The 25,192-nt window shown below is 44.2% G+C and overlaps 1 protein-coding gene and 1 long non-coding RNA gene across 2 annotated transcripts in view; one reads left to right on the forward strand and one right to left on the reverse strand.

The window, feature by feature from the left end:
* Nucleotides 1–5,686: 5,686 nt before the first annotated feature.
* Nucleotides 5,687–7,152, reverse strand: MARCKSL1 (MARCKS like 1). The gene is made up of 2 exons (XM_056556533.1): nucleotides 6,987–7,152; nucleotides 5,687–6,685 (listed from the first exon to the last, which is right to left on the reverse strand). Exons 1-2 carry the CDS (start codon nucleotides 7,050–7,052, stop codon nucleotides 6,149–6,151), a joined length of 603 nt encoding a protein of 200 aa, XP_056412508.1. The 5' UTR covers nucleotides 7,053–7,152; the 3' UTR covers nucleotides 5,687–6,148.
* Nucleotides 7,153–7,294: 142 nt separating this feature from the next.
* The window catches only part of LOC130355824 (uncharacterized), a 48,629-nt gene continuing 30,731 nt past the window's right edge, over nucleotides 7,295–25,192 (forward strand). The window contains exons 1-2 of the long non-coding RNA XR_008888672.1: nucleotides 7,295–7,860; nucleotides 21,544–21,633. This is a non-coding gene — a long non-coding RNA (uncharacterized LOC130355824). The remainder of the gene's footprint in view (nucleotides 7,861–21,543; nucleotides 21,634–25,192) is intronic.

Consider the following 25,192-nt stretch of genomic DNA (forward strand, 5'->3'; position numbering starts at 1 on the left):
CTTCATTCAGTTCAGTTGGCGTGGTCTGACCACTGATCCCAAAAACACATTAAAATTGTAGCCTTGCTCCAGCTCTCTCATACAGATGCATGAAGGGAGCTTGTTGGCCATGATTTGTGCAGTGGTCGACATGCCCCATTCAGAGGGGGGGGGGGGGGGGGGAAGAGATCATGGGGGTCCCAGTGGTCTGATCCCCAGTGATCTGATACTTATCCCCCTATTCTTGGGATAGGTGATATATTTTTTTATTTATCCCAGAGTATCCCTCTAACCACCAATTCTGTGTGGGATAACTTTATCAAATGAGACTATCCTTTTTGCAAGGAATGTATTTTATTTATTTTTTAAACAGCTTAGCACCAGATACTGAAACATGTTTTTGGTTTTTAATAGTGTGTAGTGACTGAATCATGTACTATTACCAAATGATGGCTTATTGTTGCTACCATACTGTAAATACAGTGGTAGATACATATAAGCTGTTGCATCCAGAGACTTTCAGGTGATCGCTCTTTTCCTTTTTATTGTGCTTGCAAATAGTAGTAGGGCTAGAGATGAGCAAAGTTACAGTAATTTGATTCGTCACAAACTTCTCAGCTCGGCAGTTGCTGACTTTAGCCTGCATGAATTAGTTCAGCTTTCAGGTGTTCCAGTGTGCTGGAAAAGGTGGATCCAGTCCTAGGAGAGAGTGTCCAGCCCCCACCGGGGCACCGGAAAGCTGAACTCATTTATGCAGTCTAAAGTCATCAAATGCCGAGAGGTTTGTGACACATCGAATCTCTAAAGTTTGCTCATCTCTAAGGCCTTCTTTGTGCCCTGATCTGTATTTAGTCCCCACTGTTTTATTAAATAAACTGCCACTCTGCATAGGCTCCTTGTGCTGCTTTTGCCTCTTCCACTCGGCCCTAGTTAGAGCAGAGTGATGCGGGCAGCACTAAATGTGCCCCTGCATTATACAGAGCAGGTGCTAAGCTGGGTAGGGAGCCAAGTCTTACTTTGCACTTGACTATTCCGTTGTATCACGGTCACAGTTAAATGCAAGGAGAGTGGATACATTCTCTCACGAGTTCCCTAAGGTGATGGAGGCCCTAGGATGTATGCTGCCGGTGTCCTCCCTGTTAAGCAGAGCATGGGATTCTTTCTGCCACCAGGCCCTGAAGTAGCCAGAAGCTCAGTTGGTCCCTGGGCATACAAGTCCAACACTGATGAGCTGTACTTTTTCTAGACATTCAAAAATACTTAGGTGTGAATTTTAGCAGTAGCTTTGTGCCAATGTTTTGGCATTAAAGGGAAATTGTGATCAGATTTTACCCTGTATAACCATTGGCAATGGGTTATATAGGGTGAAATAAGTTGGCTCGCCATATCTAGAAATCATCAGGGCCAGCAGCAATTCTGGAAAAAATAAGTTTTAATGTTGTCCTGTGCTGTATGTAAATTAGGAGCAAATAGATTCTGGGGCCACTGCCTTCTTGATAGACATGAATGAAGGGGGTGTGGTGTAACATAATGTCTCCAGTCCCAGAAACACAGAGACTGGAGCAGCAGCCTGGCACAGAATGCCAGGTGCTGCACTGAGATTGTGTGGGCAGGCGATCAGTCTTCTTAACCCCCTATCCTTTGGATGTCTATGGCCGGAATATGCCTTTCATAGGGTACTCCAGTGTACTGGCATATAATACCAAAACCTGGACTTTACCTGCTGCAGCTACCTTGCCCAGCAATAGGCTGAGTGGCAGCTACCTAGTGCCGGGGCTCAATATGCCACACTGCAGCTTAGCCTATCACTGGCTGAGGCTGTACATCACTGCGGGCGGCAATTAGCTGGGTTTACAGTGTGATGTGACAACCACCAGCAACCAGGGAAAAAAGACTGCACCAGAGGACCTAAGCAGCCATACTGGAGCACCAAGGAAGGGGATTTGTGTGAGTGGAAGTCCCATGTAAGTCTATGGGAGTGGGACTTCCATTACATCTCTTGATTACTTCACTAAGGATAGTTGGTGCAGGGGTTGAGGTATGAGGACCTAAGTGTCATAGTTGCTTTTTTTTCTCTCAGAAGGATAAGGTAGGAAGACCTGGCTAGTGATAAGGCATAAAATAGCCTTTTGAATATTTTAACATTTCTTTTTTTTCACTGTTTTGATGAATATATTACCAGAGTACACACAGAACAAAAAAAAAGTGCTTGGAAACCTGGCATAAAATGGGAAATGCAGGTGTTTAAATGCTAAATGAAGTATGTCTGTACTCCAGTGATTGTCTAAGCTGGCAATCCGTGAGAAGATCACAAGGGGTCCCAGTGGTCTGCCCCCCAGGGATCAAACACTTATCCCCTATCCGGTGGATAGGGGTTAAGTTTAGTTTCCCAGACTACCCCTTTTAAGAGCTAATTCACATTATGTTTTGCTTAAGTGTTGTCGACCTAAACTGTGGTATACACCCGATAAGCTCGTGGAGCTTTATATGTAATGTATACTGTGAATTGACTGGTCAAAACAACCAATGAATGAGCTGATCTCTGGCCCTATTACACCTGTTCAGCCGATAATCTGTGTAATGGGGCCCTAAGTCATATGAGACCATGTAATGACCACCAATTCCTTCTCATGGATAGCCTTAGGTTTCCAAATACTATGTTTACACAGCAGAATGTCTGCTGCACACGGCGGAGCATCTACCGTGGAAATCCCTATACCTGCGTCCACAGACAGTATAGACATGTCTTTTCTGCAAATTCCACTCTGAATTGCATTGCCGTCTATGAAACAGCACATTTTCTTACCGGTCCTATCACCCACCGGAACGTTAAGATGAGTGGAATGTCTGCCCTTATTTTCCAGGTGGACATTCTGCACATTTTCAGCTGTGTGAACATGGACTTAAAGTGAATATCTTTGTTCTACCGCAAATACTGACCAAAATATGTAGTTGCCAATGCCTTGGTGTCAAGTAAAAGATCTGATAGTGTTGCGTTTTTCAGGATAGGCTTTCCAGAACACATTGGGGAGGTTTATCAAAACCTGCTCATAGAAACCAGATTGCTGCTTTCATTTTTCAGAGGCCTTTTCAAAAAGAAGCGATCTGATTGGTTGCTATGGACAGGTTTTGATAAATCTCCCCCCCCCCGTATAGTATCATGGGAGCAGATCCTGAATAGCAGTGTTCCTTAACCTGTAGCAAAACTAAAATTCCCATCATGCCCGGGTAGCCTATGGCTGTCAACTCTAAAGAGCCACAGATTAAAAGGGTAGTCCAGTGGTGAAAAACGTATCCCCTATCCTAAGGATAGGGGATAAGTTTGAGATCGCGGGGGGTCTCTGTACGGGGCCAGGCTCTCCGGCCAGATAGCGGGTGTCGACCTCCACACGAAGCAGCGGCCTACACGCCTCCTCAATACATCTCTATGGCAGAGCTGGAGATTGCCGAAGGCAGCGCTTCGGCTCTGCCATAGAGTTGTATTGAGGGGGCGTGTCAGCCGCCGCTTCGTGCGGAGGTTGACACGCCCCTTCCCGCGGGCTGTCGGGGCTCCCTACAGAAGATCGCAGGGGGCCCCAGCGGTCGGACCCCCCGCGATCTCAAACTTATCCCCTATCCTTAGGATGGGGGATAAGTTGTTCACCACTGGACTACTCCTTTAAGGAAAGCTGCCATAGAGCTATACTACAGCCATCTGAATGGATTGCAGATAAGTCTATGGAAAGTTTACCCACTTTTGCTGCACAGGAGTAGCCCCTTAGCATCGCTTCGGTAAGTCTTCTGCCACATTGAAATGAGATCTCCTTTGTGGTTCCTGTGGAGAAAGCTTATATACATCCTGTTACATATCAAAGCACCAATGTCATTGACACCAAATGTACTCTTCACACTTGGGCAGGAAGGTGAATTTAGAGCTAACAGGACTTTGTCAAAGCTAAGAGTGCAAGTTGTGTAGTAACAAATACACTTTGTATAGAAGGGGTCGATTACCTATATGTGCTATACAGAGTGGACTTGCCCTTCCCAATGGGGAAAAAATTAAAATAAAGTCTGATAGCCCAGGTTTAAAAGGGATATTCCTGTGCACTTTTTTTTTTCCCCCCAAGCAACTGGTGCCAGAAAGTTAGATTTCTAAATTACTTCTATTAAAAATCTTAATCCTTCCAATACATTTTAGGGGCTATATACTACAGAGTAAATTCTTTTTTTTGGATTTCTCCGATATCACAACCACAGTGCTCTCTGCTGTCCATTTTAGGAACTGTCCAGAGCAGGAGAAAATCCCCATAGCAAACATATGCTGCTCTGGACAGTTCCTAAAATGGACAGAGATGTCAGCAGAGAGCACTGTGGTCGTGACAGAAATCCAAAAAAGAAAAAGCATTTCCTCTGTAATATACAGCCCCTAAAATGTATTGGAAGGATTAAGATTTTTTTTAATAGAAGTAAATTTACAAATCTGTTTAACTTTGTTGATTTAAAAAAAATAATTTCCATGGGAGTACCCCTTTAAAGGGATATTCCTAACTTGAAAACATCACCTAGGGCAATGGCCTCCAAACTGCGGCCCTCCAGATGTTGCAAAACTACAACGCCCTGCATGCCCGGACAGCCAACGGCTGTCCAGGCATTTTAGTTTTGCAACATCTGGAGGGCCACAGCTCTAGGTGATAAAACACCAATTGTCCCACAAATGCTTCTGATCAGCGACAGCTTGTTGAGTTGGGAATTCCTCTTTAAGGGGAGAACTACTTTGTGCTGTGGTGGGGTATAAAGCTACATGCGGTGCCAAAAGAACAGCTAAAAAGTCCACAGGAATAAGGCATAGGACTGCACAGTATATATTTTATAGAGTCATTTACAAATGGATTCCTTTAAACTTTCTCTTGGGCTGTATCTTGTATTGCAGGTCATCTCTTCTACTTAAAGGGGTACTCCGGTGGAACACTTTTTTTCTTCAAATCCAACTGGTGCCAGAAAGTTAAACATTTGTAAATTAAGAAAATCTTATTCCTTCCAGTACTCATCAGCTGTTGTATACTACAGAGGAAGTTGTTTTTTGTCTGACCACAGTGCTCTCTACTGACACCTCTGTCCATGTCAGGAACTGTCCAGAGTAGGATAGGTTTACTATGGGGGATTTGCTCCTACTCTGGACAGTTCCTTACACAGACAGGAGGTGTCAGCAACAAGTACTGTGGTCAGACCCGTAAGAACTATGGGGGAAATTTATAACGTGTCCAAAGGAAAAGTTGCCCATAGCAACCAGATTGCTTAACTAACAAGGCCTCTGCAAAATGAAAGTAGTGATCTGATTGGTTGCTATTAGCAACTGGACAACTTTTCCTCTGCACAGGTTTTGATAAGTCTCCCCCTATACAACAGCAGATAAGTACTGGGAGGGTTAAGATTTTTTTTAATGGTAGCAATGTACAAATCTAACTTTCTGGCACCAGTTTAAAAAAAAGTTTTCCACTGGAGTACCCCTTTAAATGGATCCTAGCTGCAATGCCAGACACTGACCATGTACGGGTGTGGCACTGTTTCAGCGGTAAACACTGAAGATAATTTGTAGGGGCAGTTATGCGGTCTTCCAGACTCCCAACCATATTGGCCAATAAAAAGGAGTACAAGAGGATCCTAAGTGTCCTTCCTAGCAGATCTATGGCAAGGAGGGGGATGTGAAATAAGATGACTGACACCAATATAAAGGGGGATTAAAATTTATTTTTTTTAAAATATCACAATGAATAAAAATAAACACAACTGAAGGAATTTAGAAAAAAAAGTCACCACAGAACTAGACTATAAAAAAAATAAGTATTTACAGAAATGCACACATTCTCTCTCAAGTGACAGTCACAGCTCACATCCTGAGGAAGAGTCCGCAACACTCAGATGAGGAGGAGGGGGGTCCAAGGACAGCGCCCCCCTGATCCAGCTACATATCAGCGATGGATGGTCAGTGACTAGAACACGGCAGAGGGCGGCAGTCTGTTCCAGTCCACCTCAGCAGGACATGAGTTAACACCTAATGAGGGCAGTGAATGTTATCATGGAGGGGTCTGTTCACACCCTGCTGCACAGGACCCAGGGCTGTGGTGAATAACAGGTCTAAAAAAAGGGCTCAGCTCGGTACAGTCTATGGAGGACACCTCCGGGGCCGCAGTTACTCCTCCTTCTGAGGCTCAGTGGGCGCCTCCGTACTGGGCACGGACTCTTCGCTCTGGGGGGTCTGCTCTGGAGGAGAGACCACCTCCTCGGGCTGGGGGGCAGCAGCTTCCTCAGCGGGTACAGGAGCAGCAGCTTCGGGGCTGGGTTCCTCGGCGGGGCTGGCGGGCTCGGCATTGTCACTGGTGGACTCCACAGGTTTAGCGTCTGCCGCAGGCGCTGCCGCCTCTTCTTGCTCGGGGGTGGCGGTAGCAGCAGCTTCTTCCCCAGCAGGGGGCGCCTCCTCAGCCGCTGCGTCTTTTTTGGTCTTCCTAAAAGGCAGCTTGAAGTTCTTCTTGAAGGAGAACCTTTTCTTCTTTGCCTGCTTTCCTGGGGGCTCCTCTGGTTTCGCCTCCCCGTTAGCTGGCGGAGCTTGTTCGATAGTCTCCCCGGATCCCGCCTCCTCGGTGACCGGCTCTGCGGAGCCATTGGCAGCGGCTGTGTCCCCATTGGTCTTCGGGAGAGTATCGCCGTTTGCCTTCACGTGACCATTTTCCTGCGATAAAAACGTATTGATTAGGATAGAACTTGGTATATAGCGATAGTACCGGGAGCTCATCCAGAGAAATGGCTGAAGCCCAGCTGAATACATAACCACACCCCTCCTCGGGATAACGGGGCACCGACCCCCCTCCCGAATCCCATTGCAACCCCCTTTTATAAGCGGTCATCAGTTAACGCGGGTAATAAGACCCCTATTCAGATGGACCAGTCATCCGTAACACATAAAGAGCCGACGCTAAAGCGCATAGCTAACAATGCAATGAATGAATGAATGAAGCTCGGCATCCTCTTACCTGTTGTTCCGCAGTCTTGCTAGCGGCGGTGTCCGCACTCTGGCTTTTGGACTCGGTGCTGCCCATGTCTGCTGGTTCGGCTTCTTCACGTCTATACACCCGTAACAATGAACCCGCACGAAGCCGCGCTCACATACACCCCTCCGTATCCGCCTCTTGATTTAAGCCCTCAGCCCTCCTTTGTCTTTTATATAGCTGTGCTGGGCACGCTTTCAGCCAATCACAGCCTTGCTCTCGGCAATGGAAGCGCGACCGTAGCCAATCAGAGAGCAGAAGGGGGGCGAGGGCGAGGTCGTTGTGTAGCGCACAGAGCCGCGGTAACGTGATTTGGGGTAAATGGACCCCTGACTGGGAAGAAGTGCCCCTTCTAGAAACTCCTCGGAGTGAGGGGAAAAGGGATGGGGGCAAAGGGAGAGTTCAGGGGTGTGGACGTGACGGGGGAGAGCGCTGTGTGCACGGGGCTTTAAGGAGAACGGGGTAGAAGATGGATTCAGAAAGAGGAGGGAGGGGGTAAATGGCGGCTCGTATAGAGATGATAGCGGCTGTGGTGGGGAATGGAGCACAAGATGGTGACAGCTGATGCTGAGGGAAATACACTCTGTGGTAACTTACAGTTCCTGCAGGACAAGTTCCCATAGCGGGGCATAGGAGCATGTAATACGTGATAAAGTGGTGACACATGTGTAGAGATGAACATCACATCAGGGGGTGGGGGGCACATTCCAGGGGCTAACATCAGAAGGGAGGACAGGCATTCTTAGATAGTGGCCGCTTCCTGTCTGTGGGACACATCTTCTCCATCCCAGCAGTTCAGAGGTCACACAGGACCACTTTTACTCAGCCTGAGGGGCCACAACTACACAGCTCTTTCCCGGTGTGTATGGTAAATGTATTAATAGATCCCAGTCACCAATGGAAGCCACAATCCTGTCATAGTAGCCTCAGGGGGGGTTTCATCAGGTTTTTTTGCTGGACAGAGTAGTGCAGATCTGTGTGCTATTCAATAGAACAGTGTTTCCCAACCAGGGTGCCTCCAGATGTTGCAAAACTACAACTCCCAGCATGCCTGGACAGCCTTTGGCTGTCCAGGCATGCTGGGAGTTGTAGTTTTGCAACATCTGGAGGCACCCTGGTTGGGAAACACTGCAATAGAACACAATCCCATTAACAAAAGTATACTGTGCGGTATACGTTTTTGTTTATTTTAACATGGGAGTCTATGTACAATGTGACATCTTCATAACTATACAGTAAAGGTATCCTTCAGGGAGCCCCCAATATAAACCCTCACCAGATTCATCCATAAAAATAAACACGTCTGATCTGTTCAATTGTAAAGTTTGCACGCTTAAAAAAAAAAAAAAAAAAAAAAAAATACATTTTTCATAGAGAACCAGACAAACGTGAAAAAAGATGAATTGTTTAAATGGACAAAAAACATAATTTAGTGACTTCCAGGGCTTTTTATCACACTACATGTTGCATAGAAATTAAAGACATATATACAATACTTTAAAACTTATAACCTATCCTCAGGATAAGTGTCTGGTAGAAGGGGGGCAATCTCTGGGACCCCTTTCCCCACTCTCCAGAACAGGTCCCTGTTGGCTGTCTATGGAAGGGCAGGAGATACCGGAGTACAGCGCTTGTGTATCTCCGGCGCTCCTATAGAGACTGCATGGAGCGTATGGTGACACACGGCTCCTGGAACAGGAAGAGATTATGGGGATGTCCCAGAGGTCCTCTGGGACCCCTTGCTATCAGACATTTATCCCCTTTTCTGAGGACGATTTAAAGGAAAACTAACATCCAGTTCACCTACACTAAACCCAATGCACAGGGTTATCGTGCGGGTGAACATGACTAAAACGATGTATGACTTACATAAATCGGCAGCCCATTTGCAGAGTTATAGCCCATGTTGCTAGTAAGCAAATCTGGTCCATTGGAGGCAGTAGACAGCTTTCCAAGCCTCTCTACCCCTTTCCACTATGCTCATCTCATGAATATGCATAAATCTTAACTCTCACATCCTAATGACATGAGAGCCTATGCCCATGTAAGCGCTCTGGTAGAATAACAGAGTGGTCACATGGGTATAGGCACTTGGTCATGAGGACTTGAAATCGAAGAGAAGGCAGCGCTCATGTGGGCATAGGCTCCCACATCATTAGATGTCTCCACCAGTGGCTAGCCCCTATTTAGTGGCTCTCTTCCAATTGAGAGCACATGCTTGACTGAGTATTCATGTGTTCTCAATATCCTAATATCCTATAAATATATATGGGGAGGGGATTGCTCAGGATAGAGATCTGCTTATTTGGCTAATAGCTAATAGCTATCTTATTTGTATGGGCAGGAATGGATTCACAAGTGGCAGGTGTTGTAACTAAAATTCAGTTCTCGACATGTGAATGGTTTGTTCCATTAAGATGAACTCTACAGTCACAAATGCTTGATCTATAACATTTCTTCATGATAACCAGATCTGTTTCTTTTTAATGTGGTACCCACAACAGCTCGGAGGACTTTAAATGAAGTCTGTCATCAGTTTCACCTGCACTAACTTGTTGGTGCAGACTGGTAATGCAGGTGACACAACCATACTTACTTGATCCCGTTCCGTGCTCTGGTTCTCCCACAATCTTCTGGCGTATCTTCCGCTCCAGGGCCAACTCAGAGCATGGGCAGAGCTTCCTGGTGTAACCTCTGCTGCTTCTCTGCTGGGTCCCGCTACTCACAAACATCACGAAGCTCCACCCATGCTCGAAGTCTGCCCCTGAATAGAAGATATGGCAGAAGATTGTGGGAGAACCAGAGCATGGAACGGAACCATGTAAGTATGGTTGTCATCTGTACCGACAGGTTGGTGCAGGTTACATTGAGGACAGATTTCCTTTAAGAATTGACAAATGTTACTGCACAACAGGGGTTAAACAGTTCTTATTTTGCCAAGAAGTGGGGCTCCCAGGAATGGATATACCACACACAAGGGATATGCCATAGATGTCTTTCATATAAATAGCCCCTCAAAGAATATCTGTCAATTTCTATGTTAGGGATACTAAAGGGGATATGCCACAATTAAAAGATATCCCCTTATGAATAAGGGGGTACCTAGCTGATCGATGGGAGTCCAACTGCTGGGACCCCTCCAATCATGAGAACATAGGGGAAATGTAGTAAACAAAACCTTCCATTCATTCTATAAGAAACATTAGTGAACACTGAGCTTGGCAATGTTTGGAAGCCCCTTAGAGGATGAGTGGAGCAGCGGCCACCCATGCTCAATGCGCCCTGATCACTCTGGTGGACATTTAACCTCTGTACTTGGGATTAATGGGGGTCCCAGCGGTCACACTATCCTTTCAAGATAATCTAGTTGTCCCCTATCCTTTGGACTGGGGATAAAGTTTAATTGTGGGATAACCCCTTTATGCATCTTCATGGTTAGGGTCATTTGCTTAAAGGGGTATTCCAGGCAAAAACTTTTTTTTATATATCAACTGGCTCCGGAAAGTTAAACAGATTTGTAAATTACTTCTATTAAAAAATCTTAATCCTTCCAATAGTTATTAGCTTCTGAAGTTGAGTTGCGGTTTTCTGTCTAACTGCTTTCTGATGACTCACATCCCGGGAGCTGTGCAGTTCCTATGGGGATATTTTCCCATCATGCACAGCTCCCGTGACGTGACATCATCATTGAGCAGTTAGACAGAAAACTTCAGAAGCTAATAACTACTGGAAGGATTAAGATTTTTTAATAGAAGTAATTTACAAATCTGTTTAACTTTCCAGAGCCAGTTGATATATAAAAAAAAGTTTTTGCCTGGAATACCCCTTTAATGTCCTTCTGATGGGTCAGGGACCATTTCATGTCCTAACATAACCTAAAAGCTCACTTGTCACGTTTTGTCATTAAAAGGTGCAGTTTCTTATGACCTACTGACACATTTTAGCAAGTTCAAGCCATTGAAATAAAGTAACATGTGAACATAATATCATGTATTGCTTTATTTCCTGTTAGAAGGGAAAATAGAATAAGAAGCTTTGCAGCAAGCCTTGTTGCTGCTACCATGCCATATACCTGAAAAGAAAACTTCAGGAATACATGAACTACTCTGCAGAAAAAGGCCATGGAGATTTTCCCTTGTCATCCCATAGACTATGTAATATACAGTTCGAAGCTATCACAATGTTTGTAGATTCCCCTATGAATAAGTATATGGGAAAGTTTTCATTTAAAGGGGGTTTCCAGTTTTGTGTAAATTATGCTTAGTCATTGTTAATTAAAACTAGTCAACTTTCTAATCCTGGGAATAGCCATTAGGGTTGTAAACACAGCAGCTGCAGGAGGCACACCTCACTGTTAAAGGGGTACTCCGGTGGAAAACTTTTCTTATTTATTTATTTTTTATCAACTGGTGCCAGAAAGTTAAACAGATTTGTAAATGACTTCTATAAAAAAAATCTTAATCCTTCCAGTACTTATTAGCTGCTGAATACTACAGAGGAAATTCTTTTCTTTAGGAACACAGAGCTCTCTGCTGACATCATGCCCACAGTGCTCTCTGCTGATACCTCTGTCCATTTTAACCCCTTAAGGACTGAGCCCTTTTTCGCAATTCTGACCACCGTCGCTTTACGAATTAATAACTCGAAAACGCTTTTACTGAATATTCTGATTCTGAGATAGTTTTTTCGTGACATATTCTTATTTATTTTGGTGGTAAATTTTCGGCGTTACTTGCATCCTTTTTTGGTGAATAATCCCAAAAATGAAGCTCTCTAATTGTAAGGAAAATGGATATTCCCAATACATTTTATTCTTATTCACAAAAACAATATGTCCACTTTATGTTGGCATCATAAAATGGACATATTTTTGCTTCTTGAAAAAATTAGAGGGCTTCAAAGTAGAGCAGCAATTTTCAAAAATTTCATGAAAATTGCTCAATCTGAAGGGACAGATGTTACAGAACTACAACTCCCAGCAGGCCTGGGCAGTCTAGGCATGCTGAGAGTTGTAGTTTGGCAACATCTGGAGGGCTACCGTTTGGGCACCACTGTAACAGTGGTCACAAAACTGTGACCCTCCAGATGTTGCAAAACTACAACTCCCAGCCTTTGGCTGTCTGGGCATGCTGGGAGTTGCAGTTTGGCCTTCCTAGTTGTTGCCACAGTAAAGATCACTTTACTTTCACTTTCATTACCCCCCCCCCCCCCCCCCCCCCCCACCGTCGCTTCCCTACCTGAGCCAGGATCCAGCAGTCTCCAGCGACGATCCGGGGTCCCCAGGCATCTTCTTTGCAGGTACCCGGCCTCCATCTTCTCCCCATGTTCCCCTCGACATCCAGGGGTAGGCAGAACGGGGGGTTGCCTGCTCTGCCATTGGTCAGAATCAGTTCCATATGATGGCTTATTTTTTGTGCCACCAATTCTAATTTGCAGTGACATTAGTCATTTTACCAAAAAATTCACTGCAAAACAGAAAAAAAATTCATTATGCGACACAGTTTCTACACAGTGCGTTTTTCGGTAAAAAATGACACCTTATCTTTATTCTGTAGGTCCATATGGTTAAAATGATACCCTACTTATATAGGTTTGATTTTGTCGCACTTCTGGAAAAAATCATAACTACATGCAGGAAAGCGTATACGTTAAAAATTCTCATCTTCTGACCCCTATAACTTTTTTATTTTTCCATGCAGGGGCCAGTGTGTGAGGGCTCATTTTTTGCACTGTAATCTGAAGTTATAATTGTTACCATTTTTGTTTTGTTTTTTTTATGGGAAAAGGGGAGTGATTCAAACTTTTATTAGGGAAGGGGTTAAATGACTTTTTTTTTTTGCAGTGTTATAGCTCCCATAGGGGGCTATAACACTGCACACACTGATCTTTTACACTGTTCACTGCGAAGCCATAGCTTTGCATTGATCAGTGTTATAGGCGGTCGATTGCTCAAGCCTGTATCTCAGGCATGGAGCAATCGCCGATTGGACGCCACGGAGCAAGGTAAGGGGACCTCCACTCACGTGCTAGCTGATAGGGACATCGCGATTTTAACGTGATGGTCCTGATCAGCCCGACTGAGCTTCCGGGAAGCTTTCACTTTCATTAGCCCAGGGTCCCGGCTATCATTAGCCGCCGGGACCGACCCGGTATGACGCCTGGGGCACAGCGTGACCCCGTTTTATTTACCAGGACCGGGCGTAGGGCATACAGGTATGTCCTACGTCCTTAAGAGGTTAAAGGAGATTCAGATGTAAGGGGGAGTTGAAAGGATTTTCCCATCTGGTCAACCCCTTCACTATATGAAGATCCACTGGCAACCAACACAGAGATATGTGGCCAAATGTTTTTCCTGCAACAGCAAAAATGAAGTATGAGGCTATGTCAGTGTTTATAAGAGAGCCTCCGACTGTTCATAAATTACAACTCCTAGCATTTTTCAGACAGCCAAATACTGTCTGGTCATGCTAGGAGTTGTAGTTTTTCAACAGCTGGAGGCTCCCTGTTTAGAAAACACTTGGCTATGTGTGCAAACAGTATTTTGGGCCTCATTTTAGTCAATACTTTACCAAAACCAGGAGTGTAGCCAGCATTGTATGTGCCCATAGTCTGTATGTGCCAATAGTCTAAGGCTAGGTTCAAACTACGGAATCTCCAGGCAGAAAATTTCCGCCCGGAGATTCCGAGTGCGGCCAGCGCCGGCTGAATCAGTCGGCGCTAGGACCGCGCGGACACTGCAGTCTCCAATAGACTGCACTGTGTTCCGCACGGATTTCCGCCTTGAGAAAGAACACCACGAAAATTTCTAAGCGGATTTTCCGCTTCACAAATTCCGAAGTGTGAATTTGTGAACGGAAACCCATTCACTACACTAGACATTTTAGCAAGCGGAATTTCAGACGGAAATTTTACGACTGAATTTCTGTCGGAAATTCCGTAGTCTGAACCTAGCCTAACAGTGTCTTCCAAACTCTGAGTGTCAAGCCTATAATGGCTAGCAAAGGTAGACTGCAAGCTCCACTAGGCTGCAGAACAAATCTGGTCTAGAGGTATAAGAGATCTTTTAGCCCAACTGGTAGAGACATCTCGGGTTTAATGAGAGAACTAAGTTCTAAGCAGAGAAAGACTCCCTGAAGACCACCTCAATCCATCTACTCAGTGGCATTGCTAGGGTTGGTGTCGACCGGTGCGGTAGAAAATGGTGTCACCCCATACCTTACCCCCCCCCCCCCCTCAGTAAGTTTTTAGCCTGTTGTGACAGACACCACTGTTGTAGCGCATTGGTAGAAAATGGTGTCACCCCATACCTTCCCCCCCCCCCCTCAGTAAGTTTTTAGTCTGTTGTGATAGACACCACTGGTGTAGCGCATTGTGAGAAATTCCACTATAATAATCAGATATACCAGTTGCCACAGAATGGGAAAGTGTTAAAGAAGTTTTCACCATTTAAATATACAGCTACCAGAATTACTTAAAGGGGTACTCCACTGGAAAACATTTACTTTTATATCAACTGGTGCCAGAAAGTAAAATTACTTCTATTCAAAATCTTAATCCTTACAGTACTTATAAGCTGTTGTATTCTCCACAGGAAGTTGTGTAGTTCTTTCCAGTCTATCCACAGTGCTCTGTCTGTCCATGTTAGGAACTGTCCAGAGCAGGATAGGTTTGCAATGGGGATTTGCTCCTACTATGGACAGTTCTTGACATGGACAGAGGTGTCAGCACTGAGCACTGTGGTCAGAGAGAAAATAAATTAAAAAAGAAAAGAAATTCCTGTGAATCACTTATACAGCAGCTAATAAGTACTGGAAGGATTAAGATTTTTAAGTAGAAGTAATTTATAAATCTGTTTAACTTTGAAGCACCAGTTGATTAAAAAAAATGTTTTCCAGTAGAGTACCCCTTTATGCAGTGGTAAGGTTATGCTGGGAGTTGTAGTTTCACTCATAACTGTAGAACTGACAAGTGACTACAGCTCTGATACAGACATAGTGAGGAGAATACACAATGATATCAGTGACTACAGGTGACGTTTTCTCTATAGTGAGGAGAATACACAATGATATCAGTGACTACAGGTGACGTCTTCTCTATAGTGAGGAGGATGCACAATGATATCAGTGACTACAGGTGACGTCTTCTCTATAGTGAGGAGAATACACAATGATATCAGTGACTACAGGTGACGTCTTCTCTATAGTCTTTCCTTATCTAATTTAGATGGTACATACCGCCTGGTCCAGCTAAAACTTCTGTCTGTAGAATGTGACGCCAAGATGACTCCTCATTATGTCAGCGCATTCTCATCCTCTATATGAAAACATGTACAGTGACCCCCCGACTTATGATGGCCCGACATATGATCATTTCAACATATGATGGCCTCTCAGAGCCCATCGTATGTTGAAGGCAGCCTCGACATATGATGCTGCTGTGTGTCGGGGCCATCGTACAAACAGCTATCTGACAGCGCTGACAACTTCAGCAACTGACAGATAGTTGTTTAATGTCCCCGTGTGCCCCGTTCTGCCTCCTGTTACTCACATGCTGTCCTGCTAACTCACGCAGGCTTCCACTGTGAGCTCCGTGTAAGCCCCGCCCCCCCAGTGCAGCCATAGCCAATAGCCTGCAGCATCTTGCTGTGGGCATCCAATGAGCTGCTGGCTGCCCTCCCCTTCCTTTCCTATAGAGCTGAAGTCGGCAGGATCGTAATGGAGGACATTCTGTCCCCCCTGAAGGTATTTAAAGAACTGTACAGTACTGTATGTGATGTCACACATCACATACAATACATATACACACAATACACTCCATACATCAATGTTTCCCTATCAGTGTGCCTCCAGCTGTTGCTAAACTATAACTCCCAGCATGCCCAGACAGTCAATGGCTGTACATGCATGCTGGGAGTTGTAGTTGTGTAACAGCTGGAGGCACCCTGGTTTGTTAAACACTCCCCATACACTTCACATACAATGGTCATCCCAGAACCAATTAGCAGTTTCCCATAGAGATATGTATTCAACATACAATGGTTCCGAGGCCCCAGAACCAATTACCATTTTTACATAGACATATGTACTCGACATATGATGGTTTCAACATATGATGGTTCTCCTGGAACCAATTAATATCATATGTTGAGGGACCACTGTATTATTATTATAAACCTGCCAGACACTGTATCCTATAAATATAATACTACTATACACTACACTCTTTAATTATAAACCTTCCATACACCGTACCCACTGAATATAATACTACCACACATCTGTACATTCTGAATATAATACCAACACATACTGTACCCTCTGAATATAAATCTGCCACATACTGTACCCTCTGAATATAAATCTGCCACATACTGTACCCTCTGAATATAAATCTGGTGGTGTTGCTAGTGGATGATGGGGGTGCTAGTACTGGGGGGGGGGTGTTGCTGGAGGATGATGAGGGTGCTACTGGCCATCCCCCCTGGCAGTATCACCCCCATCATCCATCGGCAGGATCATCCTCCTGGCAGGAGCACCCCCATCATCCACCATCAGGATCTGCTGATGGAGGTGCTGCTGCAGGGGGGGTTTGCTGGTGGTTGATGAGGGTGCTACTGCCAGGGGGGGGAGCATTAGGTAGGCAGCAGTTCCCCCACTTAAGATAGGTAGCAGTTCCCCCACATTAGGTAGGTAGCAGTTTCCCCACACTAGGTAGCATAGATTCCCCACATTTGGTACCAGTTACCCCACATTAGGTAGTAATTTCCCCACATTAGGTAGTAATTTCCCCACATTAGGTAGCACAGATTCCCCACATTAGGTAGCACAGATTTCCCACATTAGGTAGCAGTTTTCCAACATTAGGTAGCAGTTTCCCCACATTAGGTAGCATAGGTTACCCACATTTGGTAGTAGTTTCCCCCCATTAGGCCGCAGGTTCCCTTGCATGTTCCCCACAATAGGTCAAAGTCTTCCCACATTAGATCGCTGGTTCAAACAACCCCCCCCCCCCCACACACACAAAAAAAACACACACAAAACAGAGACACGCACACACAGATACAGAGAGACACACACACAGTCAGAGAGACACACACTCACAGACAGAGTCACACACAGTCACACACACACACAGAGAGTCACACACATACAGAGCGTCACACACAGAGAGCCACACACAGACAAAGATAGCGACAGACAGACACAAACACACACACCGAGACACACACAGACAGAGAGAAACACACACACAGACAGAGAGTCACACACACAGACAGTCACACACACAGTCACACACACACAGTCACACACACACAGAGTCACACACACAGTCACACACACAGACAGAGAGACACACACAGAGTCACACACAGTCACACACACAGTCACACACACACAGAGAGTCACACGCAGTCACACACACACAGACAAAGACACACAAACAGAGATAGAGTGAGACAGATACACACTCACCCATCCAGCGCAGCGCTCCTTCTCTCCGGGCACTCTGCGAGTGACGTCACGTCCTCCTGCGCGGAGGGACGTCGGGCCAGCACAACAGAAGATGTGGGGGCTCAGGCCGGTTCACTGTGCAGGTGACGGGGGGGGGGGGATGGTGCTACTAGTATGGAGACAGCGCAAGTGAGACAGCGCAAGTGAGGACAGGGGGGTGCTTATTACAGAGACAGCGCAAGTGATGACTGGGGGAGGGGGTGCTAGTACAGAGACAGCGCAAGTGAGCACCGGGGCGTACCTAGTGTCACCCGGTGCGGGCTGCACCCCGATCGCAACGCCACTGGTCACACACAGACAGAGAGTCACACACACACAGAGTCACACACACAGAGTCACACAGACAGAGAGTCACACACACACACAGTCACACACACAGAGTCACACACAGTCACATACACACACAGAATCACACACAGTCACACACACACAGAGAGAGTCACACGCAGTCACACACACACATAGAGTCACACACAGACAGAGACACACAAACAGAGATAGAGGGAGACAGACACACACTCACTCACCCATTCAGCGTGGCGCTCCTCTCCGGGCAGTCTGCGAGTGATGTCACGTCCTCCTGCGCGGCCCTGCGTAGGGACGTCGGGACGGCGCAACAGAAGATGTGGGGGCGCAGGCCGGTTCACTGTGCAGGTGACGGGGGGGGATGGTGCTACTAGTACGGAGACAGCACAAGTGAGGACGGGGGGAGTGCTATTACAGAGACAGCGCAAGTGATGATGGGGGCGTGCTACTACAGAAACAGTGCAAGTGAGGACCGGGTGCATACCCGGTGTCACCCCATCAGGATGGTGTCACCCGGTGCGGGCCGCACCCCGGTCTCAACGCCACTGCATCTACTCAAAGTATGTTTGGACACTTTCAATCCTTTCTTCGGTGTGAAAAAGAGAATTAAAAGATTCAGCATTTTCCTGAAGTCCTTGGATCTGTCAATGTAGATCTGATCTGAATATCTTCAAGCAATGCAGGGATCCCTCTTTGGAGGATGATGAAGAAGGACACAAAGCCAAGATTGAGATAGCCTGGTTAACATTCCTAAGGGTAGGAACCTAAAAATTATCATAGGTAGGTGTCTAAGAAGACCTCTATCCAGTAGAAATTTGGAGTATGACTGAAAGGCTGAAAAGACCTGAAATTCTTAATTTTTTTAGACAGAAGTTATTACAACAAAAATGCCACCTCCTAAACAGGAATTTAAGATCTATCTCTTTCAGAGGCTCAAAGGGTGAAACATTTAAAACCCCTGAGAACCACAGAGAGATCCTAGTGCAGGGCACTATATTTCTGAAAAACCTTTTAATCAGCCTTAAGATAAAGATATATTCAATTAAAGCAGAGATGGTAGAAGTCTGGACCTTTAAAGTGGCAGGACTGAGGCCTTTGTCTAACCCATCCTGTGAAAATTGCAAAATGTGGGAGGGGGATCCGAAGCAGCAACCTCTCTCTTGGCACACCATTGTAATAAAATATGCTTAATTCTTGCATAAGCTTTTTGGTGAACTCCACCTTGGAGTAAGAAAGGGTTCTCAAGACTGCCGCCAAAGAAACTAATCAATCGGCTGTCAGATTAAGTCTGCTCGGATCCAGTCAGAGCTGCTGCCCTTAGACACTAGGTTCTGCATTAGAGGTAGTCTCCGATATTGCCTTCTACTCATCTGCAATGAGCTGGGTAAATCAAAACCTCTCCATGCCACAATGGTATGATTGCTACCACAGAGGTCTGATCTTCATCAATACCTTGGGTATGACAGGGATTGGAGGGAATATATAGACCAGCCTGAAACTCTATGGAATGGACAGAGCATTGATCGCCAGTGCATAGAGCAAAATGTCTCCACCTTGGAGTTAAATCTTGTATCTCTAGCATCGCCCACCGTTTAGTGATCTGAAGAATAAAGTCCTAATACAAAGACCATTCTTTCTGTGATAAGAGCCCCCTACTTATCTGGCTCGCAACCACATTGAGGTTTCCTTGAATGAGTGGGGTTTTGCTCTTCTCTTCTTAGGATCAATGCCACTTCCCTGAGGAGGGGTAGAGATCTTGTTTGTTGATGTAAAAAAACCACAGTAATATTGTCCCAGGGTTCCCTTATGGCCTCTCCTTGGCTCTGTTTACTCCATCTCTTCTTTCTAGGGTTACAGAGTCATTTGGGAGTCGTCAATGATAAACCCCAGAAATCCCATGGAGGTGGAGGGCCTGATCTCCGACTTTTGCCCATTTATTATCCCGCCTAACTGGAAAGAGCCTGCTGAAGATATTGAGTAGCTCTCTGAACTACACATGTGCGGCGGCCCTGTGCGTCAATTACACCCACACACACACAGAAGATGCCATGATGTAAAGGAGAGAGGCATTGCATCCCTTGGGCATAACGGTTCGAAGGGCTTTGCATCTCCGACTGTTTGTAACAACCTATAAAACTATTTATTCAACAAATAAAACTACTAAAGAGAGCTACAAAGGAATGACTGCAATATTAATGTATCCTTTTTGTGTACTGTATGGACCGTTTACCAGTGCAATTCGAAATGACAGTACACTTTAAACTACAAATGTTCATTACATAAAAATAAGAGCCAATTTAATTTTCATCATTAGTGAGTGAAATTAATTGTATACAACACTACATATAGTTTTGACAGAAAAATGTTGTACCCTACAACTTATTCACATTGACATCTTTCTGTTTCCATTAAATGTGACTCTATAGGAATTCCCCTGCTTTTACAGAAACAAAACATGTTGGTATTGCTGGGGATATCTTTGGGCTGTCACCTAACTTCCCAGAAATACCCTCCTGCTGAATATGGAAGTTCTTTTCTTTTGGTTTTACTTTCTGTATGCAATTGGATAAAGAATGTGTTTATACTAAGGGCTTATGCACTGTGACACATGCTATAATACAAGGCCCTTAAAAAGGTATGGACCCTTCTGGTACCTAAATAAAGAGGCATTAAGAGTTTTCCTCTGACAAATTCTTTCAAAATATGCCAACATTTTGTGGTTACCATGCCATATGTACAGAGGTATTCTCCCCTAGACGTAGTTCAGGTTGTCTGAAACAGGCTTCATGCCACATTTGACATGAAAAAAATCGTATTTCCTACAACATCTGCTTATTATCTGATTGAATTGGGGCAGGGCCTGGGCAATGAGATATTCATCCCTAGGGGCAATGATTCTAGGGGAGAATATCTCTTGACGTACAGTACTTGATGGAGCACCAGCTTACAGTTTCCTGCAAATGGCATTTCTGTGTACACAGACATCTATGTCAGTGCATGGAAAACACAACAGGTCTACAGTACCCCATGTGCATCCATATGATGTTTCTGTGATGTATTGTATTTGCTGCTGGATACTTATTGGGGAAAATAGGTCAGCAGTGTGACATGTGTCCGATTTTTCTTTTTTTGTGTGTGGATATTCAAACATATGCAAATATATTCCCATACGTTTCTATATGAAACATTTCTACATTCATTTTCATTATTGAAAAAAACTATACTTTTGCCTTCATACTCTTAGTAGAAGCTCTGGTTAGTGAAGCTCTGTCTAGGCTTTTTATTACTGAGATATAAATCCTGCCAGGTGTATGCCAAAAGGACAAATTACTGACATATGTCTGCCCTATAGAAGTTTATACCTTACATTATAGATACATTATAGATGTATTACAGATGTATATAGGCTGCAAGCTTTAAGAACAATTGTGTGGTTTCAGTAGTGCATAACGTTAACCATTTGTCCACTGCTTAAAAAATTCACAGCTGAAAATCTGCCATGAAAATTTCCACTGTCAATTTAACTTTATAGATTTTGATTCAAATGTGCATTGCTCTGGAAGTGTGTTACTCTGCTATGGGATGAGTATGTTTACTTCTCTATCCTTTAGTTTATATTGATGCATTATAATATGTTTTTCTGTCCTACTTTCTATAAGTTTTCATTTTTACCTTCCTTTACCCTTTTACCTTCCTACATTCACTTTGATGGTGATAAAATCCAGAGCTCCAGGGGTCTGTTTACCTTTAACAGCAGGGATCTTGGGGAGGAACCATTTGCTCAGCATTAGCATTCGACTAGACAGGGGCAGTAGGTAAGTAACATCTGCCTTAAGGTATACCTACAATCTAATTATCACATCTACCTTTGAACATCAGCCAGAATTAGACTTAATGCTTATGTTAAAAACCTTATAATCTTTTAAACTTGTTAAGGTGGGTTTACACACTGTGGCTTTTCATTGGATTCGTTTTGTCTATTATCTAGTTACACTGACTGCATGTAAATGTTGGAGCAGTTGTTTTCAACATAAAATACATAACATTTATGAATTTGTAGTAGATTTATATGGTATATGCGATAGAGCTGCTTCTCGGCCTTTTGGCTAAGATCAAGTGTAGTACCTTTCCTGTTAGTTGGCGGTGTGGAAGACCACCAAGGCAGGATGGGGAACCACACAGTAGGACGGGTGTACCAGGGATGGCTGTATAGCACAGCAGTCATCCCCGATGAGACCTGTTCCCTGCTGGATCTGGCCTTAAGGTCCGGGTAGAGTGAAGGCCGAGGTGCACAAGTGCCCTGGGAGTAGTGACCCCAGAGTGCCGGAATTCACTTGGGATTGGCAACCCCACTTGAATGAAAGCACATAGCACGCACTTTTTCTCTCACTCTTCTGGGCACTCACCCTTAGTATCCTGGCCTTCCGGCTAGGATCGGGGAATTTTTATAGATCCGGTCGGATGTCCGGGCAGTATTACACACTGCGCACATCCACTTATTTATTTATTTTTTTGTCACTGTGTCCACTTTTTGTGTTAGTTTGTTCACTAGGATTTGGTAGGGTGCGGTAGCCCTTCTGGTTGTCCCTCCTGCCGGTCTAGGTGAGGTGTGTGTGGCCATTAGGTTCCTCACCTCCCTGCTATACCCCGTGGCATCCTGTTTCGGCAGGATACCAAACCGGTTTTACTGGTTCCTTGGTGACAACCTGGTTAACGCCTAGTTGTTTGCCGGGAACACTTTCGGTCCCTGAGTAGCTTTGGCGAAAGGGGATATCGTACCTGGAACCTCGCAGGTGCCTTTTGGCCCGGAGGCTAAGGTTTTGGTTTGTTGGGGGGCCTCTCTCCTTTTGGAGAAGGGCTTGCGATAGACCGCATCCTCGTGCACGGCTTTTTGTGTGAACACTTAAACTTTTTACTTGCACTTGGGTGATTTGAGAGCACGTACCTCGGCTTTCAATAAAAAATAAAATAAAATATGCGATAGAGCTGCTCAGGGATTCTAAAGTTTGGCTTTTGAGGATTGTAGGAGTTTTGGAGGGGACAGAGGTGAAGAAACTTTTAGTTGCTATAATTCCTTATCATAAGTGCAAAGCCATTGCCGAACACTAGCTACAGCATATGCCACAAAAGGCGTCGGAAATTGTTAACATAATATACGAATGTCACTATCCTAATAGAGATGCACATATACGTTAAAAGAAAAGCACCAAGCAAGTTTAACAGGCACTGGGGCAAATGGATTGCAAGCCCAAATCTTGTCATAGAGGCACTACTAAGGACTTGTGTACTAGGCCTTTAATGGGAATCAGTCACCATGAAAATCTAATCTATCAAGATCATGTTATAGACCAGGAGGAGTTGAGCAGATTGATATTTATCTTTACTAAAAAAAAGATTAAGTATAACTTGTCATTTTTTTATCAGATAATTTTGATTGAAAACCTTTAATTGTTTTTACAAAACACAGAAACAAAAAGTTCAAAAGGCAAATATAAGGGGAGAATCATGTACACAGAGCATAGGAACTAATAAAAGAAGTGGGTTCCAAACATACAAGTTGCAATATCATACAAAACAAAATAAGAGAGATTATACAGCTAGCTGAGGCATAAGTGGTAAAGAATTAAAACAAACCTCAACATATTCAATCCCTCCACATATTCAACAAGCAAACATTTTGAGAAAGAATTGCAAGGGGTTTCTACAAAGATCTAACAATACCCTTGTCAGTAGGCGCAGTTTGCAAAGCTACTGACATAAGCAAGGCCGTGTAAATGGATAGGCGTTAGATAGCAAGTTCACAAAATAATAGCCTGTAAACTAGGCCTTATAGCTTGATCCAGTAAAATAATGCTTTGTCAGTAAACCCATTAGAAAAAATAGAAATAGCTACCAAAGGATATGCTGAATAGTATTGAAAGGGGACCTGTCATGACTTTCATGCTGCCTGAACTACACAATATCAAAATGGTTCATGGTGGCTTCTGTCTACCTGGCCGGCATTAGTTCGTAGATCTTTCCCTATACCCAAACAAGAAAAGATCTATCAATCAAGGTTAGTGGGGCATGAAGAAGCTGCCAGGGACCAACCAATGATTTGGGGTTCGGGCAGCATAAAAGTGATAATAGGTTCCCTTGTACAATAATGGAGCTTTTTGAGGGCATAACTATAGTATCTGTTGTGGCTCAATCACTGAAAATCGGATGGAATTGTAAAATATTTTTCAAACATATGGGTTATCAAAATGTTTTGCTATTTTATTGATACAAACACTGGCTACAAATCAGCTTTCCACGTAGCTAGAGACTAGAGAACGTATAAAAGGTTGCTTTAAAATGACACATGACTCATCCAACAACAGTATGGTGCTACCAGGTGCTTCCCGCTTTGTCCTCCAGCTGTATTAAAAAAATAAAAATGTATAGGGTGTTTTCAACCTGTAAATGACAGCTCTCGAATTATGGATCAGTATCATATTTCTGAGGCATTGGGTACACCATTATGTGATGTCATTGTGCATTCTAGGTCAGCTAATGTTTGTGTAAGAGGGAATATATACAAAGCATACATGTAGAAGGGATCTCTATGGTAACAGCCATCCATGCTATATTACCCAGTTCTGTATGTACATGAGCATGCGCTAGTAGCAGTCTCTATGAGTGACATCTTCACAGCATTTCCATGACGACAGTATAAAATGAGAGCTATGTGCATGTTGCTGAGCACAGTAGCCTTATGTCAGCCTATATATTGTTCCATATGTCCTCTTCTAGGCTGGTCTCTCTGCACTGCAGGGTACATGTCTGTCACCATGGTAACTACAGCGCTGCTCTAACAGAGATGCCCTGTCCTATCTTTATCACCAAACAACCTTAATATCATTAGTGTTTATGTTAGAAATGAGTCCAATATGCAGCAATAAAGCCATTTCATAATTGTCCATAGAAGCCTCTTGCATCCAGATAGACAACTGTCAGCAGAATACTTGGAGTAATCAATGAGAAGCAGGCAAGGACTGAACAACTGGAAAACATCTTGATAAAATGTGCATTGCATATGTGAGTGTGTGCTTTTCTCCAGATCAGTGTGTTGTCTGGGTGTGAGCCTCTAACACATCACCTGAGTGTCTGAGACAAATGTGGCAATAGTTACAACGTGCTAATTGGAAGTCTTGCTGCTATTCTTAAAAACCTTACTCTGCATTGTGTATAGCTGTCTGCCACCTTGGTGAACATCTTAATGCTATTTTTTATGTGGGCCATTTGGATATTATATGATATCAGATTTACTAATTACTCATGAGTTTGCTTATTATGTATTTTATTTCATAAACATAATTTTTTTTGATTGAAAATAGCTTTATTAGCAATTAA

This window comes from Hyla sarda, chromosome 2 (assembly GCF_029499605.1).
Source record: "Hyla sarda isolate aHylSar1 chromosome 2, aHylSar1.hap1, whole genome shotgun sequence".
NCBI lineage: Eukaryota > Metazoa > Chordata > Amphibia > Anura > Hylidae > Hyla > Hyla sarda.